A 19,655-nucleotide genomic window follows, 5' to 3' on the forward strand; every position below is an offset into this window, starting at 1 on the left:
GTGCTTCCCTGAGGTCTGAGGGCCACCGAGAGCGGGGCAGGGCTCGGCCCCACACCACCCCTGTCACCCCAGTTCCCGACACCCCAAATCCTTGCGCTGCGGTCTCCAACAAGGCCGGACAGCGTGGCACAAGCAGTGCCCTGGGTTCCTGCCTGGCACAGGCACATGGGCAGGTCCACTGCACCCGCCCTCTCAGGTCTCCTCATGGAAGAGCGAACTGCAGTTCACATGGCCCAGACCCTGGGCAACTGGACCAACTCTAGGGCCGTCAGCAGAGCCTGGGTGCCCAGGGAAGGACCAAGTCCAGGGTGGAGTCCTCAGAAACAAACTCCCTCAGAGACCAACTGGGGCAATGGAATACCTTTACATTCCTCTCTCATAATGTACGGTTACTTTATATTTCCTAAGGCTTTCTAGTTTATATATGGACTTTTTACATTGCTGTTGATTATATTATCTCCAAAACATAATATATCATTGTATTTGTGATACTGATTGTGTGAAGCTGAATGACAGTGTATTCATGGTCCACCTTTGTCAGAGGACACTGAAGTCTGCCCCAGCCTTCGTGGGACTAACTGTTATGTTCAGAGCTCACAGAGGGAGACTGATGTGAGCAGTGGAATCAAACCTGAACCAAGAAAGAGAATTCCTGCTGAGTCACTGAGGGGAAGGGCTGGTGGTAAGGACTGACAAAGACAAGTGTCCTCAGTATGGAACTTGGGAAAATGTAAGTGTTAATATAGTTTTATAATTATTGTGTATATTCATTTTTTACCATGTGAGTGGATATTTATGTGTCATTTTCCACACTGCAGTCACTTACCTTCTATGGCAATAGTGAACTTTATTATTTTTGTTACAAATGCCATAATTGGCAAACTGGAAATGTGAATAAATATAAGAAAAAGAAGCTAAATATTTTGCAAAAATGGGAATGGAGATATATTGTAATTCAAAACTACATATCAAATATAGCACTTATTGTAAAAGAAATGTAAGAATCCACAAAGATAGAGTATAGAATATTTTACATTGAAACATGCCGAAGTCATATATAGCATATAATTTTGTTGAATAAAATAAGATATTTCACTCCATTCCTCCTGGCTCTTAGCTTACTAATAGATGTCATTAGAAAGCCTGAAATTCTATGACCTGCACTGTGTGTGTGTGCAGGGCCAGTCCATCCTGCCAGCTCAGGACACAACACTGCTGACAGGAAAGGAAGGAGAGGGCCAGCCTCCCCCACGAGGTCATTCTCACCACCAGGCCTCACTCTGCAGCCTTTTCCTGTGGAACCATGGCTGGAGCGGCCTCTGAGAGCCTTGAGGCGGCAGAGGGGAAAGGAATCTCAGGACCTCAGTCCCTCCGCTCCTTGGGTGAGCAGAACAGCAGAGTTCTCGTCCCAAAGCACTCTCTGCAACAAGTTTCTGCTTTTGAGGCTTTGGGGGCAGAGGTGTATTGGGTCTTGCCGACTGCTTTCCTGTTCTTCACTGCTCTGTTCCCAGTACTAGAGCATAGTACTTGACACCAGATGAACGTATGTATATATGTATATGCACATATACATATATATATATGAAGAGAAAATATAAGAAAGATGTACTTTTGCTATTGCTGGGAATTGAACTCATGTTCTCCCTGACCTTTTTTATCCAAGGCTAGTGCTCTGCTGCTTGAGCCACACCCGCACTTCCTGCTTTTTGCTGGTTAATTGGAATAAAGGTCTCAAGGAATTGTCTGCCGGGCTGGCTTCAAATGATGTTGCTTAGATCTCAGTGTCTTGTGCATCTAAGACAGCAGGGAGCCACTGAGGCTTGCTTACCTCATGGTCATTAAAAATGACAATAGGGGACAGTAGCGTGGTCTAGTGGTAGAGTGCTCACCTATCATGCATAAATCCCTGGGTTCGATTCCTCAGTACCACAAAGACATCAAAAGCTGGAAGTGGAGCTGTGGCTCAAGTAGTTGAGCATTAGCCTTGAGCAAAAGTGCTCAAGGACAGCGCCCAGGCCATGAATTCAAGTCCCAGGATTGGGAGAGAGGGGGGGCAGTGTAAATTGACAATTTTTTCGTCAGCAGCAGCCTCAGGGATAATTTTCATGTCAGTCCTTTTCTGCAAGTTTTCTTGATCTGCTCAGTAAGGCAATAAGAGCTACTGTGCGGTTAATAGGTATAAAATGGGGGGCAGGGGGACAAAACCAATGCAAGATAAAAGGTCATCATGGTTTCTCTTCTCAACATTCCCTGGGCTTCCTCATAAAGGATGCTTTTTCCCACAATGCCGAGTGCCCATTCAATCTACAAAATGACCATGGAGGTGGAGGTGCATAGATGAATTTAAGACTCAGCACTGCTACAGATGTGCATCTATGAGTGAGTGCACGCGCACACACGCTCGCATACACATAAGCGTGCACTCCCACACACAAATAGATGGACAGAGTTTTGTTCATACCTTTGTCTAACATGATCTCATTGAAAATAATTCCAAATCCATGATGCTTAGCCTTGAAGACATGATGAGGAACTCAGGGACAGTTTCTCCCCTTGAACTAATCTGATTCTAGGCAGTCCTTCCTCACTCTGTAGCCTGGCCTCAGTGCCATCACGGCTCAAAGCCAGCCCAGGCATTGAAGTCCATGAGACTCGTATTTCCAATTAACCACCAGAAAACTGGAAGTGGGGCTGTGGCTCAAGTGGTAGAGCACTAGCCTGAGCTGAAGAGCTTAGGGACAGTGCTCAGGCCTAGAGCTCAAGCCCCACTACTGACCCTCTCCCCCTGCCCAAAAATAATTTGAGGCCAATGCCAGTGGTTCACACCTAGCCTCTAAGAAGGCAGAAATCAGAAGGCTCTTGGTTTGAAGTCACCTAAAGTAGAATATTCCCTGAAACACTTATGTCCAGTTAATCAGTAAAAGGCAAGGCTGGAATTGTGGCTCAAATGTACAGTACCACCTATGGGCTTAAAGTGGAGTCAGAGGTACTGAGTTTAATCACCTCAAACCAAAAACGAATTATCAGCACACCATTTGACCAAGCAAAGGGTGCTTGGAGGACGGCTGGAGGCTAGACAAGCACAAATCCAGGAAGGCATACCCACACCCCGATCACACTGGCACGAAGGGCAGAGGACGGTACCTCAGTGGTGGCTCTCCATCTTGACTAGGATAAGGATGAGTTCCACTTACCATTCTGTGCTGTAAGGATCAAACTAAAATATTACAAGGTACACTGAACAATTTGAAAAATAGCATGTGATTTATTTTCTTAGAACTATTTCAAATATGGAAACCATTTCATTGATCATATTACAGTAAAGAAAATATCTGATCTAAAAAAGCAGTGCTTATGTTGAATGTTCAAGGAGGTGTTGGTGTGGGGAGACTGAACAGAATGGCAAACAGAAGGAAAGGGAGGCCAGGGTGGACAGGACATGTAATCTTTTCCCTTCAACTTTTAGGATGCAACTGTCACTTCAATAATCAAAACACATATATACTCAGATGTTTAGCAGCACTTTAAGGCATAATTGCTCCGAAAAGTAAGGTTCAAATTTCCTGTTACTTTTATGCTACTACGAGGGCTTGAGTTCAGGGTAGGCGAGGGCTCACATTCTCACTTGGTTACTCTTTGAAGGCTGGCACTTTTAGCCATATATCCACCCCACACTAGTTAACTGATCATGAGACTTACAGACCTTTCTGCCTAGGCTGGCTTTGAACCTCAATCTTCATATCTCAGCCTCCTGAGTAGGATTACAGTCATGAGTCACTAGCACACGTCTTTTATGTACGCTCTGAGCATGAGCTTTGGCTAGAAAATATTCTGAGAACTTGTACCAAGATCCTCCTTGCTGTTTAAGCAAGGTTCCCTTTTTTGATTTGGGAATTTGGGGTTTATTTTATACTAAACACCACAGCACATTTTTGGAGGGACCTTGGGAATCTAAAAGCAAAATTTCACAAGAGTAAGTACTTGAAGATGTTGGGTACATTTTTGGCATGCAACACTGAAACACTATCAGACATGGAAGGTCACAGAGGCAATATATACAATATTGGATAACTGAGGCATAGAAACAGATGCATGCTAATTCAAATTCTGTCATCCTGCATTTAAAACAGCTCCCATCATCTCTTTACAAAGCAGCTTTCTCATTCATTTCTATTTGCCTTGTCCTCAAAAATGTCACAGACAGGAAATGCCTTTTCTATCGTATACAAAGCAGAAATGTCTACCTCTGCCCTGGCCTACACGGGTGAGAGATTATTGGCTTTCGGGCAACTGCATCTGGTCAGCACCACGGACAGCAACTGCCGGCAGTGTTTTTTATTTTGTGTGTGTGTTTGTGTTTGTGTGTGTGTACAGGCCCTGGGGTTGGAACTCAGGGCTGCTTCTTCTTCCTTAGCTCTATTGTTCAAGGCTGGCTCTTTCCTACTTGAGCCACAGTTCCACTTCTGGCTTTTTGGTTGTTAGCTGGATCAGGTTGGATTCAGTCTCCTGAGTGGAAAGGATTATAGATAGGAGCTACTAGCAATTATCCTTGCTTTTTATAATGACAAGTTTGATGATGACAAGTTATTCAAATGTCTTTTCTTTTAATCTGACCCCTAATTTCTTTAATTGTAGCTGGTAATTTATCAATACAATTATTTTGACAGATACTTAAAGTGTAAATTGTCATTTGGATTTATACTTTTGGTGATTTGTTTTGGGAGCTGTCATGAAAACCACTATGTAGAGAAGATAGTGATCATGTGTATATATATATATTTATATATTAAATATTTTATAAGTTATGAAATAAATAACTCTAAAAATAAATGTTAAACTGTAAGTTCATCTTTACCTTTCTTATATTTTAAATATAAATATACCTTGTCAAAATTATGAGTTTACATATTTTTCCCACTGTGTTGGGAGTATTCCCCATGAAATCTCCAAAATTATCAATGTAGACAGATTCTGCATTTCAGTCACTCATGTAATCATGGCATTCTCGGGCCTGACAAGAGAAATAGAGTTCTTTCTATCGACTTAAGCATCTATGAATATTTCTGTACGCACTGTAAAGATTCCTCCCTGGTTGAATATATTTTTCAAAAAAATAATCTCATGATTTCTTGAAATTAAGCTAATAAAGTAGATTTCTCTCAGTTAACACCTTCAATACTTTCTATGTAGAATATTGTTTTTTTCCTTCCACCAAAATAAGATTATATTTCAAGGTAGGAACATATATAATTTGAAATGCACTTTTGTAATGTTAGAGTATAATCTTTCCTCTAGTAATACTCAGAATAAAATTTAAATGATTTAAAACATTTCTATAAAGAATTAAGAGTATCAAGCTCCTTCATTTTCCTGTAGGGATAAAGATATCCACATACAGATCTAGAAGGTTCCCTTTTAATATATTATGTAAGTTAAAAAAAAACTTACATCAAAGGGAATTTTATGACTGCTCAGAAGACCTTTAGTAATAATAGCCTTCGGAGGATGTTAGATAAAGCTCACTGGACAGTGCCCTTTTCTGTAGATTCTGCAAGGTTCTTAGATCTCAGACCTCGATGAAGATGTCCCCATGGACCTCCCCCTTTCCCATCTGCTGATCCTAGAGGGATTTTGTTGCTGCTGTTTGAACTACCTTACCCCAAATGGAAGAGGTACTCTGCCTTTATAGCATTTTGAACTTGTGTGAGCTGTTGTGAATTTGTTTAAATGAAGAATTGAAATTAGATCTCTAGTCAGAACGACTCACGAGAAGATGTCAAGGGAAGTTGGGAGGGAAACCAAACAACCACCTGTAAGACGTCTACTTGCTGATTCCCATCCTCCTCAGGCCTTGATGTCCACTCTTCACCTTCTCTGTTCTTTCTCATGGAATGCAAGTCCTTCGGCTGGGTCAGCAGTGGATGTCCCCGTGCTGCCCCGGGGCAGGAAGTGAGTGTCGGGCGGCAGAGTCCAGATGTACTGTGGGGGTGTGGAGCAGGCCTGAGCCTTAGGTCTCTCCAATCATCGGTGCTGGCCCAGAGAGCGGATTCCAGCAGGCTATGTGTGGTCCTTTCTTCTAACTTCTTGCAATCGTTTCTCTAGGCGATGCAATTTGTGGAGATTTTCCTTCAGTAGTTTGTTGTCTGGAACCAGCTGTAAGGCTCTCTCATAATAAGTCCTTGCAGACACATAGTTTCCCTGGAGGAAAAGAAGAACAATTCAACCTGATTCTCAGAATCCATTGGAGGATTGGGAGATGGGGACCTGGCCCTGCCTGTAATTTCACCCCAGCAGCTTGGTGCTTAGGAAGAATCCGTTTGTTTGAAGCACCAGATCATCTGAAAAGCCAAGTCATGCCATTAGGGAACTAGAAAAGAAACAGAAGTCAACTCTAGGAATCCAGAGATGAGGCCAGGACTTCAGGACTCCAAAGGCTTGAGCACTGTCCTTTGAAATCTAAAGGAGCCACTGCTGAAAACAAGAATCAATAAATATGATCTTTTTAGTAAGAATTAGTCTAACATTCAACTTAAAAGAAAACTTCTAATGTAGGCTTTGCATGTGTAAACAGTTGACATGGAGATGGCTTCCAATCTGCTTGCCCCCCAGGCGTGTGTTATATGTGCCAGTATGGTTGCAGGCTGGTGATTCATATCTGGATTCCTAGGAAGCTAAGCTCTTAGGATCAACGTTCCAAGTCAGGCTGGGCAGATAAATGTAAAAGACTCCTTATCTCCAATTAACTACCAATGAGCCTGAAGTGGAGGTATGGCTCAAAAATACAGCATCAGTTTTGAGTGAAAATGGCAAATGAGAAGGCGATGGCCTGTAATCAACTCTTAGTACCAGTACAACAGGCCCCCATGGCTCCTGCCTACAATCTTAGCCACTCAGGCGAGATGTAAGGATCTTGATTGATAGCCAGCATGGGAAGAATAGTTTGTGAGGCTCTCATCTCCAACTGACCAGCAAAATGTGAAAAGTGGAGATGTGGCTGAAGAGCACTAGCCATGAGCAAAAACAAAAGCTGAGAGAACCATGTCCTGAGATGAAACACTAGTATGGGCAGGAAAATGGAGACGAAAGCAGAAGAGAAGACAGCAGCAATACTCCTACCTGCATGTGCTGGATACCCCCCATGTTCATCCAGGCCTGGGCTTGATCTGGATTCAATTCCACCGCTGCTTGATAGCTCTAAAGACACCAAGAGGAAAGCAGGTTAGGAAAGGAGAGCCTGCATTTAACCCAGCGGGACTGCAGAAACACCTTCCACCCAAGTCAGTGTCTGACATGTGTTTGTGTGCCTGGGCGGGGCTTGAACTTAGAGCCTGCTTGACTTTTCTGCTCAAGGCTGGCATTCCACCACGTCCACCTGAGCCCCACTTCTGGCTTTTTGGTGGTTAACTGGAGATAAGAGTCTCATGAATTTATTTTCCTGGGATAGTTAAGAACCACGATCCTCAGATCTCAGCCTCCTGAGTAGTTAGGATTACAGGCCTGAGCCATGGCTCATGTTGTTTCTGGTTTTCAAAGCTGATAACTGTCATTGTGGACTTAAAGGAAATGCAAGCCCTCTGCTGGTGATCAGGTGATTTCTGTAGTAACAATGCACTTCCCATACACCTTTCTCCACCTATAAGAAAACTGCTCTTTTAGGCATGTTCTATCATAAATGGAGTTGGTAATAAAATACCTTTTTTCAAAATCATAAAATCTGAAGGCCAAAGCAGAGCATATTATATAGCAGGTGCTTAGCGTGCATGAGGCTATGGGTTCAATCCTCAGCACTGAAAAACTATAATACAATTTAAAAAGAAACCCAAAACATAGAATTTTTAAGAAGTTTAACCTAGGATTAATGCCACAATGTGTTGTACTAGGGGATAGTTTTTCATTTATTTTGTTTCATTTTTTAGCCAGTACCAGAGTTTAAGCTCATAGTTTCTTATGTACTTGCTCAGTTGACGCTCTACCACTTCAGCTGTGCCTCCAGCCTGACGTTTTGCTGATTCTAGGGATGGGAGTGGTCTTCAGACATTTGTATCCAGGCTGGCTTTGAACACTGATCCTCCTGATTTCAGCCTCACGAGTAGCTAGGATTACAGGTATGCGCCACTGATGTTTGCAAATAATATTTCAATAACTAGTCATTTGCTAGCTTCCTCACACAATGACCTGATACTTTACTATCTACCGTATTGTGTTTAGTGTAATTTTATAACATCAGCAATTTTAACTGGTGACTTTATCAGATACCAGGACGAGTGGTGGCATTTTCCTAATGTTTGTATTTAATTTATTTCTTGATTTCATACTATGCAGAAATCTTATCTCAAACCTATAGATAGGAAATGCGAAGCTGGGTGCTGATGCCCTCTGATGCCCTATACCTAAAATCCAGGATGACCAAGAGGCTGAGATAGGAGGGTACAGTTCAAAACTAGTCGACATAAACCAATTTGGGAGACTCTTATCTCCAACCAGTCATGAAGAAGATGGACGTGGACCTGTGGCTAAGGTGTTAGAGCACAACCCTTGAGCAAAAGAGCCAAGCAAGAATGCAAGACCCAGCACTGGTGCTCACACACACACACACACACACACACACACACACACACACACACACACAAGACTATGAATTCTTAATCTGAATCAACAAATGTACTGGCATCATTTTAAGAGTCATACCTCATATGCTTTGTCAAGAAGGTTCTGCTCCCTCAGCTGGTTTCCTTTGGTGAAGAACAGTTCAGACAGCACTTTGGGGTCCTTTGGTTTCAGCTGCAGAGCGTGGTCGATTGCACTGAGCGCCTGCAGAGGTAGCATAGGGAGAACTGATCAATGGAGCTTGATGAAGAGAGCCTAGCAGAGATGATGAGATTCATTCTGTTTCTTCACATCTATTAGCCGGGTGAACCACACTCTTCATCTCCTCCAATTTCCTCATGCAGCATTCACGGCCCTGACAAAAATCTATGTGTTCTATTCATGGGCCAGTCCCCACTGCCCTCTGGTGGAGCAGACTTCCCTCATAGCACCAACAGATCTTAGTTTTCTCCTAAGCCCCAAAGCTTCTCCCAAGATTCTTTCTCAAGGCTGGTGCTCAACCATATAAGCCATGTCTCCAGTCTTGCATTTTGCTAGTTAATTGGAAATGAGAGTCAGTAGGGGGGGCTGGAAATGCGGCTTAGTGGTAGAGAGCTTGCCTAGCTTGCCTGAAGCGCTGGGTTTGACTCCTCAGCATCACATAAACAGAAAACATTGACAGTGATGCTGTGGCTCAAGTAGTAGAGTGTTAGCCTTGAGGAAAAGAAGCTCAAGGACAGTGCCAGGCCCTGAGTTCAAGCCCCAGAACTGGCCAAAAAAAAATGTCAGTGGAGGGGCCGGGAGTTTGGCCTAGTGGTAGAGTGCTTGCCTAGCATGCACGAAGACCCAGGTTCGGTTCCTTGGTACCACATACGTAGCAAAAAGCCAGAAGTGGTGCTGTGGCTCAAGTGGTAGAGCCCTAGTCTTGAGAAAATCCAGGGACAGTGCTCAGGCCCTGAGCCCAAGCCCAGGACTGGCAAAAAAAAAATGTCAGTGGACTTAGTACTCAGGCTGGCTTTGAGCCATGATTCTTCTGAGTTCCTAGGATTGCAGGCACGAGTCCAGCACTGGACTGGCTATCAGAGAAAATCCTGGCAGTGGTCAATGGATATGCCCTAAGGGATTGTGACAGGACTCCACGCAGTACCAGGCAGAAGATATAGCCCACCAATACCACACTTTCCAGAGTTAGCCTGAGAAAACGGTGATAGCAAGACCAAGAAGGAGCTAAGCATATTTCAAAGGAGCTCAGGAGTTCAGGGATACCTGTGCAAAGCTGCTAAGATCCAATACTAACGAAGTCACCCTCCTCTGACCAGGACTCAGCTGGAGACCCACACACATGCACATCTCTTCCTCAGGCCCAGCTTGGTCTGTACCTTGTCGTGGTGTTCCTGCTTGCTGTAAATGGCGGACAGGAGGCGACAGCGTTCGAGGCACTCTGCCTCTTCCACCACCATGAGACTCACAATCTGCTCTGCTTCTTCTGCCTGCTCCAGCACTGCCAGAACCTGTGCCTGCAAAATCAGGGGGCTCTCATGTCTCAGGGTGCATGCCTTTGCTTGCTTGGTTGCTGAATTATTTCTAGTACTGGGGCTTGAACTTAGGGCCTCCCATCTGCTCCCTTTCCTTTCTAGGCTAGTGTTCTACTGCTTGAACCACACGTGCAGCAAACAGCTGCTTATTTTGGAGGAGTCTCTCAAGGTGTCTCCTGCAGGGGTTGGCACTGGAACCTCAGTCCTCTAGATCTCAGCCTCCTGGGTAGGTCCAATTATAGGCATGAGTCTACATCAAGGCCTGTCACTGGCAGGAATGACAGCATTAGTCCAGAGAAATGCCTTTTGCCTCTTCAGAAAAAAAGTGACAAAAGCTGAGCACGAGTAGCTCACGTATGTAATACCAGCTACTCAGGGGGCTGAGATCTGAGGACCACAATTCAAAGCCAGCCCAAGAAAGTAAGTCCAAGAGACTTATCTCCAATAAGAAAAGCTGGAAGTAGCACTATGGCTCAAGTGGCAGAAAACTCTAATTTCCTTTTTTGGGGGGGTCAGTCGTGGCTTGGACTATGGGCCTGGGCACTGTCCCTGAGCTCTTTAGCTCAAAGCTACCGCCCTACCCCTTGAACCACAGAACCACTTCAGATTTTCTAGTGGTTAACTGGATATCATTATCTTGAGTGCCCAGGCTGGCTTTGAACCTCGATCCTCAGATCTCAGCCTCCTGAGTAGCTAGGATTACAGTTGTGGACCACCATTCCTGGCTATTTTCTTATAATTTTAACACAATATTGTAATCAAAAGGCTAGTATAATTTGGATATATCTAAAAAATTGAGATTTCAAAATTTAAATAACATTATTATTGGTATCAAAGTTGATTTGTGTGTGTGTGTGTGTGTGTGTGTGTGTGTGTGTGTGTGTGTGTGTGTATACTGGTGCTCATATTCATGGACTCGCACTCCTATATGACTTTTCCACTCAAGAATGGTGTTCTCCTTGCCTAGCATGCATGAAGACGCGGGTTTAACTCCTTGGTACAATATACATAGAAAAAACTGGAAGTGGTTCTATGGCTCAAGTTGGCAGAGCTCTAGCCTTGAGCAAAAAGTGTCCAAGGACAGTGCCCAGGCCCTGAGTTCAAGCCCAGGCCCTGAGTTCAAGCCCAGGACAGGCAAAAACAAAAAAAATAAAAGAATGCTGCTCTCTTACTTGACACACAACTGTGTTTCTAGCTTTATGTTAGCTAAATGAAGAAAAGAATCTCTTGGACTTTTCTGCCTGGGTTAGCTTCAAATAAGCTCCTGATTATCTAGCATTATAGGTATGAGTGATCAGCGCTCAGCTGTTTTTTCTGACTTTCACACACCCCTGCAGGTATGCTACATAATTTTCTCCTTTTTCAGAGCTATATGCTAACATATTTAGACCTCAGGGGAAAATGATACCTATATGTAATTCTCACATGGGCCAGAAAATAAATACACACATGTGAACATGTACATGTATACATGCTTGCATAGATATGGTGATATATACAATAACAGTAATTAGGGCCAAAGATTTAGCTCACTGATAGTGCTGTTGCCTAACAAGTGCAAGGTCCTGGGTTCAATCTCTAGCACTGCAAGTAAAAAAGAAGCTGACTGAAGAGGCTGAGATTTGAGGATTGTGGTTTGAAGACACTCTAGGCAGAAATGATCCTTGAGGCTCTCTATCCAGTTAGCCAGCAAAAAGCCAGGTTGGAGATATGGCTCAATTGGTAGGACACCAGCCTTGAGCAAAAAGTCAAACTAGAGTGTTAAGCCTGAGTTCAATTCCCAGCACTGGCAACAAAGAAAGGAAGAAAAGTATGGAAAGAAGCGAGGAAGAAGGAAGAAAGGAAGGAAGGAAGGAAGGAAGGAAGGAAGGAAGGAAGGAAGGAAGGAGACAAACGAAAGGAGGGAGGTATGGAGACAAAGAGAGTCCTGAAACTGCCATAAGTGCTATGGATGTAGTGTCTGGTGGCTGCACCCAGTCAGGAATTTGGACAGAAGGGATGCTGTCTCTGGCACCGTCCCTGCAGCCCCGTGTGTGTGCATAAGGGGCTATCCCCAGCGCCCCTCCTCTCCTGCCCCTCACCAGTGCCAGGCACAGCTCCCTCTGCGAAGGCTGTAGTGCTGCAGCTTCCCTGTAAATGTGCAGGGCATCCTCCAGCCGGCCCGTGTTGTAATAGAGAGCTCCCAGGGGGGACAAGACCTCAGCCGTGCGTGCCACCTGCAGGGCGCTGCGTTTGGGAAAAGAGAAAGCATCATTGTTTTCTAAGAGGCATATTTCCAGAAGCAGATTGAAGAAGGACTTCTAGGCTCTGAGACTCTGCTTCAACTTCTGCTTTCTTTTCTTTTTCTTTCTTTCTTTTCTTTTTTTTTTTTTTGGTGCTGATATTGGGAAGTAAACTCAGGGCTTTGTGTCCTTGCTTGGCTTTTACACTTGAGGCTGGCATTCTACTAGTTGATTCACACCTCCACTTCCAGGTTTTGGCAGATAAGAGTCCCCAAGACTTTCCTACTTGGACTGGCATTGAACCTCAGTCCGATCTCAGCCTCCTGAGCAGCTAGGATAATGGCATGAGCACAAGTGGCTGGCTTCCTCTTTAGTCTTTTTGTGTCCAGATCAAGGTTTAATAAGAAGCTGGTCGTGAGCAGCCCAGAACGTGACGACCTCAGCTGTCCCTCTGCTGGACTGTCCTAGCCACAGCAGGACAGTCTCCTTAATGGAGATGAACGTGCTGGTGTTCTGAGGCCAATGTAGTCCTCATCCACCCTCACTTCTGAAATGGAATCCAGAACAATCTGCACTCACTACCACAGACACGGACTCCTCCCCTGGTCTAACCAGCAGGAAGACAGAAGTCACTCTTAGGACACTAGTTACACCACTGTATTGTTCTCTTTGGAAACAAGAATTGGTGTAGCTCAACTTGGCAATAATTGTCCCTATTCTGAGAGCCTGTGTGTTTCAACTTACTGAAAAGTTAATGTGAGATTGCAAAAGTATCTGGGAAAGTTAAACAGTATAGAAAAGCAACGGTACCGTTTATAGCACTCTTCAGCCAGGCTGTTTTCTCCCTGGGACCTGTAGAGTCTGCCCAGATTCACCATGGCCACGTGATGGCCTGGGCTAAGCCTGACGGCCTCCCGGTAGTGGGCAGCTGCCTTCTCTGGAGACCCTGCCACCAGGAGAAGAGTGAAAAGGAAAAGCCGTGGTCACTGCATGGCTCTGGCTCTCTTTTAGAAGCACAATCATAGTGGCCTCACTTGGATCCAGGAATGGGGAACACGTTTTTACTGCCAAGGAGATTTCAATTGTGTGTGTGTGTGTGTGTGTGTGTGTGTGTGTGTGTGTGTGTGTGTCTATCCTGATTTGAACTCAGGGCCTAGTTACTGTCTCTTAGCCCCCCAGAGAAGCTTGGGAGTGCCAAGGCTTTAGAACAGCCTCAAGTTCTACACAGAGCTGGTCTTTTGTTGATCACATTATCATCCCGATTATGCCTTTTTTGAACAGAAGACACCAAAAGCCATTATGTCACAGAGGCCATCCAGGTGTCATTCACTTTAGGGGGCACTGATGCGATAAAGCAGAGGTTTAAATCATACAGGTAAGTTTGCTTTGTTGTAATGTAGCTCATCCACCAGCAGGGGGCATTGCATACCAATTTGTATGCAACAAAAGTTTTTCTCCAGGTACCAGAATGTAAATTTATACTGCATAAAACACGTTTTACATTCCCTAGAAAAGAAAAATATTTTCAAGCATTATCTATTGAAAAAAATAATTGAAATTGTGTTTTATTGCAGGGTAGCTGGTCTATTAGTAATAAGAACAAGTATTTTTGCATTAAATGTGTCACTGAATTACTCCTAGGTATTCATTATATGCGGATAGGAAAGCACTTAACTGGTGGACCCATACCTGTGACCAGTTTAGCTTCATTGTTTTAGATCGGGTCTTATCTTCTGTGTGGGATGCCCTACAACAGTGAATACTTCTATCTTTCCTTCCAGAGCACCTGGAATGGCATCAGCAAACTCAAGCCCAGTGTGCTAACTGAGATGGGGTCTCACCAGCTTTTTCTCCAGGCTGGCCTGAAACCAGAGCTTATAAATCAAGGTCACTGCCTGCCATGTGGGAAATGAGAGCACCGAGGTCTCTGGGTGACTACCAACTGGGAACATTCTGCTGGGCTAGTGGAGTTCATTCCTGAAGGATAATCTGAGTTGTAGCCGTTTTGCTTGATAGAGCATGTTTATCTTCACAGAACAGGCTCTCTTGAATTTCACTTACCAAAATCGACCAAGAAAACCCCGTAGTTGTTGTGCAAATCTGAACTGTCTGGACAGTGCTTAATCCCAGCCTGGTAGACTTCTTCAGCTTCCTTAAATCTCGCCTTTCCAACGGTGAACAAAGAGAAAGAAGTCAGAAAGTTTCACAAAAATCAATACACAGAAACAAAGACCTGCATAGTGGGGTGGGATGGGAAGACGTCAGCTACTGAGCTGCATCGTTATGAACTGGAATCCCTGGACTGCAGCCAACATGATTAAGCTTTAGTGGTTTCTGTGGGTCCACACATAACTCCAAGGAGACCAAAGGAACAAGACCTGCGCATGCTCAGAACTCAGAGGTCAGGGCGGTGGTCAGGGATCAAGGCTGAACCGCACATGCGCAGGGCGCATATTCATTCGCACTCCTGGGCATGCTCAGGCCGCATGGGCCAGCGCTGTGTATCGGTTGCTTGGTCCACTTTCCCACACATCTTCTACAGACCTGCCACATTCCACCACATCTCAGCTTTTCACTCCATTGTGTTAATTAGGCTCGTTCACTATCACCTTGCTTTTGGGAAGAGGGGGAATTCACAAAATGACATTTTTAGCAGATCATAATGATTTAATCGCAATAAGCAATAACTTGAGATGGCTGATACCTTCTCAGCGGCATCTGAGCTGGGCTTTGGGCACAGGATTTAAAAACTGCTTTTGGAAGCTCTTTTGATTTTTTTTAAACCATTCTTTCAGATTTTATTTGCTTATTTAAACTTCTCATTAACATTTTATCATTGTTATTTGACTGCACTTGGTCAAAACTAGATACTGCTTGGGACTAGTGGCTCATGCCTGTAATCCTACTTAATTACAAAGCTGAGCTCTGAGAAGGGTGGTTTGAAGCCAGGCCAAGCAGAAAAGTCCTCAAGACTTATTTCGTTAATCAGTGAAAAGCTGGATGTAGAGGAGGGACTCAAGTGCTAGTGTGCTAGCCTAGAGCAAAAAGCCAAGCAAGAGAGCAAGGCCTTCAATTCAAGCCCAAATAGTGGCACCTCCCCAAAAAACAAAACCCCACTCAGATGCAATAAATCCTAGACTAAGGCAGGCTTACTGTCCTTATAATTCCCATCTGTGTTTAGTTCCCTTTGGGCAGACAATGGAATAGGATCAATGTTTTGAAAAGGCCTGAAAGCCGTGGCTTGAACAGGATTTGCCTCTAATGAAAACTGACCGTACTGCAATGCAAAAGGATACTTTGGGACAGCAACTGAACGAGAAGACAGGGAGCCTGGGGACAGGAATAGCTGTCTTTTCTACTTATATTTTCAACATGTTTGGAGGTATTTCAAAGTAGAGATGGTGAATGTGATCCAAATGGCAGAGAGGGCTTTGCCCTCTTGTACTGGTTCTCTCTCTCTCTTTCCTGCTCTGGTTTACACACTTTTCCTCAGCTGGCATTCTACCTTCCGAGTGGTTTTTGGCTGGTTCTTTGATGGGTTTGTTTGCCCAGGATGGTTAAACTGGGACCCTCAGGGCTCAGCTGCCTGAGCAGTGCGCACAACAGCCCTGAGCCACTGGTCCCTGCTTCCACGTGTCTCTCTGCAGTCTTTGTGGGTGATTGAAATACAGGAAGGAAACTCCCCTAGGATTCCACTGGAGAGGGAAGAATATTTTACCAGCCTTTCCAGAACTGTAGTTTCATCAGATGTCCATTAGCAAATTACCTTGGACTCAAAAAATATGATCGAAAGAAGCAGGTATTTTTCATGTGTGCAGATTTCTGGATCCCAGAAGACTCCTTTACACTTGACTGCCAACTATAGGCTTAGTGGATAATCACAGTTGCAAATGGAGTACAGTCTTCCACTAAGTAGAAGAAGCTTGTGCTAGTGCTGACACCATGTCCCTGGGGCTGTGAGGTGTCTTCACTCGAGTTCATGACAGGAAGCAGCAACAGCCAGGGACCAGGAAGCTAGGAATCACTGAACGCAGGCCAAAAACTTCCCCAAAAAGCCATCCAAGACAGAAACTCAAAGGACAGAGATTAGCTGGATGTCTGTGGCTTAAGCCTTGTAATCTTAGTGACTCTGGAGACTGAGCTCTGGTGGAGCATAGTTCATATCTAGCATGGACAGAAAAGGCAATGAGACTCCATCTCAAATCATCTATATCTTAGAATAGACAGGCTCCCCTGTAAGTTGGGTTTTTGACAAGAGCATCTCATGTTAGTGATAGTGATGAATATTTCTTAATCCTCTATGTTTATATGTTATGGTATCCTAATCTAACTATAACATTGCCCAGGCCCTGAGTTTAAGCCCCAGGATGGGAAAGAAAGAAAGGAAGGAAGGAAGAGAGAGGGAGGGAGGGAGGGAGGGAGGGAGGGAGAGAAAGAAACTTTACCTGCTCAGCCAGTAGTGAAGCTAGGCTTGAATATGCATCTGCGAACTCTGGGCCGTATTTAATGGAATCCTTCAGTAGGGCAATGGCGTCTTCTTTTTGCCCCTGCGATCTAAAGATAACAGAGAAGGAAAAGAATATCTGTTTTGAACACTTTGCAGAAATCCTCTGATTAGATCTGGAATTTGCACTTTTTCGATCAAACATGAGGCAATTCATTCTGGATTTGGCTGTATGTGAATGAAATCACAGCATGTGAATATACTAATAATAGATTTTTCCTGAGAGTGAATTCTCATTAGAAAGAAATGTGAAGTTGTGGAAGAATCTACAAATTCTACCTTCTGTGTTCTGCTCTGCACCTTTTCTAAGCTCCCCTGAACCATCTGTGAGTTTGTGAACAGGAAGAGCTGGTCCTATGGGAGGCCACGGGGTGACACCACTTGGGTGGCGTGAAACCAGTGGCAATGTGAACAACGACATGGAGATGATTTCAACTCCTCTTTCTACCACGGTAGACACAATTTTGAATGGAAAACAAGCTACCAATCCAGGATAAGCCAGGCCAAATTGCCAAGGTTAATTTCTTGGTTCCACCAAAAAAGAAAAAAAATACATATATAATTTATGAAAGCAGAAAATGGTGTGACCACCAGCTGTCAAAGAATCATGAGCTATTTTTTAAGCTTTTTTTAAAATTGTAATTAGTAAAAAGGTTACATGATATTTGCCAGATAGAAGGTGCATTAATTCACATACATTGATACCCTTTCACATGTGTTGGTACCCATTACCCTCCCCCCACACCTCCACCCTCATGAGCTATTTTTTTCTTTTCTTCTTTTCTTTTTTTTTTGCCAGCTCTGGGACTTGAACTCAGGGCCTGGACACCATCCCTGGGCTTTCTCAAGGCTAGCTCTCAAGGTCAGAGTACCACTTCCAGCTTTTTCTGTGTATGCAGTACCAATGAGTCAAAGCCAGGGCTCTGTGCATGCTAGGCAAGCATTCTACCACTAGCCATGCTCCCAGCCCTCAGGAGCATTTTCTTAAAAACTTGGGCTGATTGTGATGCTGAAAACCTGCATGGCCTTTGTCTGGATTGCCTTGATGGTCTCAAAGACACAAGGGGAGAAATAAAATGGCCAAGACTCATTGAAGAAAATGATAAGCAGAGTTCCCGTTAGACAGGAGAGGTGTCTCGGTGAACAAGGTTAATAAGGGAACTCTAGGAGAGAGCTGCGTGACTCTCAAGATCGTTGGACAGAAGTCCCCAGACTCAAGCAGAGGTTCCACACAGCCCACAGATCTCTGTGCATTGTTTAGTCCCTCTAACTGGTGCCTGTTTCAGCAAAGACCTCTGTCAGTCTTGTCTTTCAAGGGCAATGGGTCATGAAGAGACGCACCAAGAGCCTGTGTGTGTGACTGCTCACTGCTGTGGTGACCCCACGTCTAGAGGCCCGCGCACAGGGCTGCTCAAAGACGTAGTGGGGAATGCAGAACCTGCAGGAGGGGCCTCTGCCCTGACGGCCCAGCCAGGCTCTCTTTCTGCCTTGTTTTGTCTTTTGTACTTAGGTCTCTACCTAGCGATTGTACTTGCTCTTATGGAGGATCAAGCTCTAATGTCTACTTTCTCTTGTGTGATGGTTCTCTTTCCTGGCAGTATCACGGAGAGACACTGGCTTCTTATCCTGAATTCAATGTCTTTGAGTCAGACGCAGACACTGGGCAGTGATAATTTTGCGATGACTGCAGTTCTACAAGCACTGATGTAATTAATGTTTAGCACTAGACATTATAATGAAGTCTGGAGAGTGCATGGTCTATAGTGCCAGCTTAAGCATTAACACCACAGAACAGTGTGCTTATGCTTTCCCTTTCCATTGATTCAGTAATGACTGTATATCATGAAATGTCACAGAACATTATTCGTTTAATTCTCACACAACAGCTCACAGAGTAGACATCATTGTTGCTGTGCTCAGTTTTCTAATACAACATTCAGAGTCAGTACAGTCACACGACTGTACTGTATTCATATAATTCATCCTCTGAATATTGTTCCACGGCTACCCATTCTTACTACCTGAAGTCTGTCCCACATGAGCTATGTCAGAACAGTTAAGAGAATTTCTCTACAAGAGTCAACTGACTATACCAGGCACTGGTGTCTCACACCTGTAATCCTAGTTACTCAGGAGGCTGAGATCTGAGGTTTGAGGTTGGAGGCCATAGGGAAGACAAACTTGAATGTCTCTTATTTCCAATTAATCAGCAAAAATCTCAAAGTGGAGGTATGATTCCAGTACTAGAGCTCCGGCCTTGAGCGAAAAAGGTCAAGTAAGACCTTGAGGTTCAAATTTAAGTATTGGGAAAAAACACGAAACCTCTACGTAGAATTTTCCTTTTGTGTAAAGGTAGAGTTGACCTTTAGCTCTATATAAGGCTATGAGAATTAGGGCCAGAAGAAAAGGGAAATGTTCAGTGACTACTGCTATTCTATTGTACCTTAATTGAATCATTCTCTCCTTGCCCCATCTTTTTAAGTCATTCTGTCATTCCCTAGCCTTGGGAACTCCAGTACAAGTGAACCCAGGAAAGGTGAGGAGCCTGAGGGGACAGGGATGACTTACAAGGCACCGGAGACGCCTGCAAACTCTTGTACTTGGCAAAGGAGTCAGGCCTGGGTAATTGTTCTCTGCTAAAAATATTTATGCATGGAAAAAAATGATGACATTCCAATCCTGCAAGGGAATGTAAACAAGAACAGGGCTTCATAAAGCCTGCTCTGGACATAGGGTTTCCTGTGTGGCTGTCCTCTGCCTTAGCCGTGTGGAGTGCAGCCACGATGGTAAAGGCAACACTGGGACAAG

General features: G+C 44.2%; 1 protein-coding gene across 1 annotated transcript in view; it reads right to left on the bottom strand.

The window, feature by feature from the left end:
* Positions 1–5,021: 5,021 nt before the first annotated feature.
* Positions 5,022–19,655, bottom strand: part of LOC150066331 (protein O-mannosyl-transferase TMTC1-like) — a 128,071-nt gene continuing 113,437 nt past the window's right edge. Inside the window, 9 exon segments of the mRNA XM_090320013.1 lie at positions 5,022–6,198; positions 7,117–7,194; positions 8,689–8,811; positions 9,966–10,103; positions 12,203–12,358; positions 12,361–12,418; positions 13,154–13,289; positions 14,405–14,507; positions 16,789–16,897. Of these exon segments, the coding sequence (XP_090176139.1) occupies positions 6,058–6,198; positions 7,117–7,194; positions 8,689–8,811; positions 9,966–10,103; positions 12,203–12,358; positions 12,361–12,418; positions 13,154–13,289; positions 14,405–14,507; positions 16,789–16,897 (1,042 nt within the window). The 3' untranslated portion in view covers positions 5,022–6,057.

This window comes from Megascapheus bottae, chromosome 2 (assembly GCF_031878675.1).
Source record: "Megascapheus bottae isolate mThoBot1 chromosome 2, mThoBot2.hap1, whole genome shotgun sequence".
Classification (NCBI taxonomy): Eukaryota; Metazoa; Chordata; class Mammalia; order Rodentia; family Geomyidae; genus Megascapheus; species Megascapheus bottae.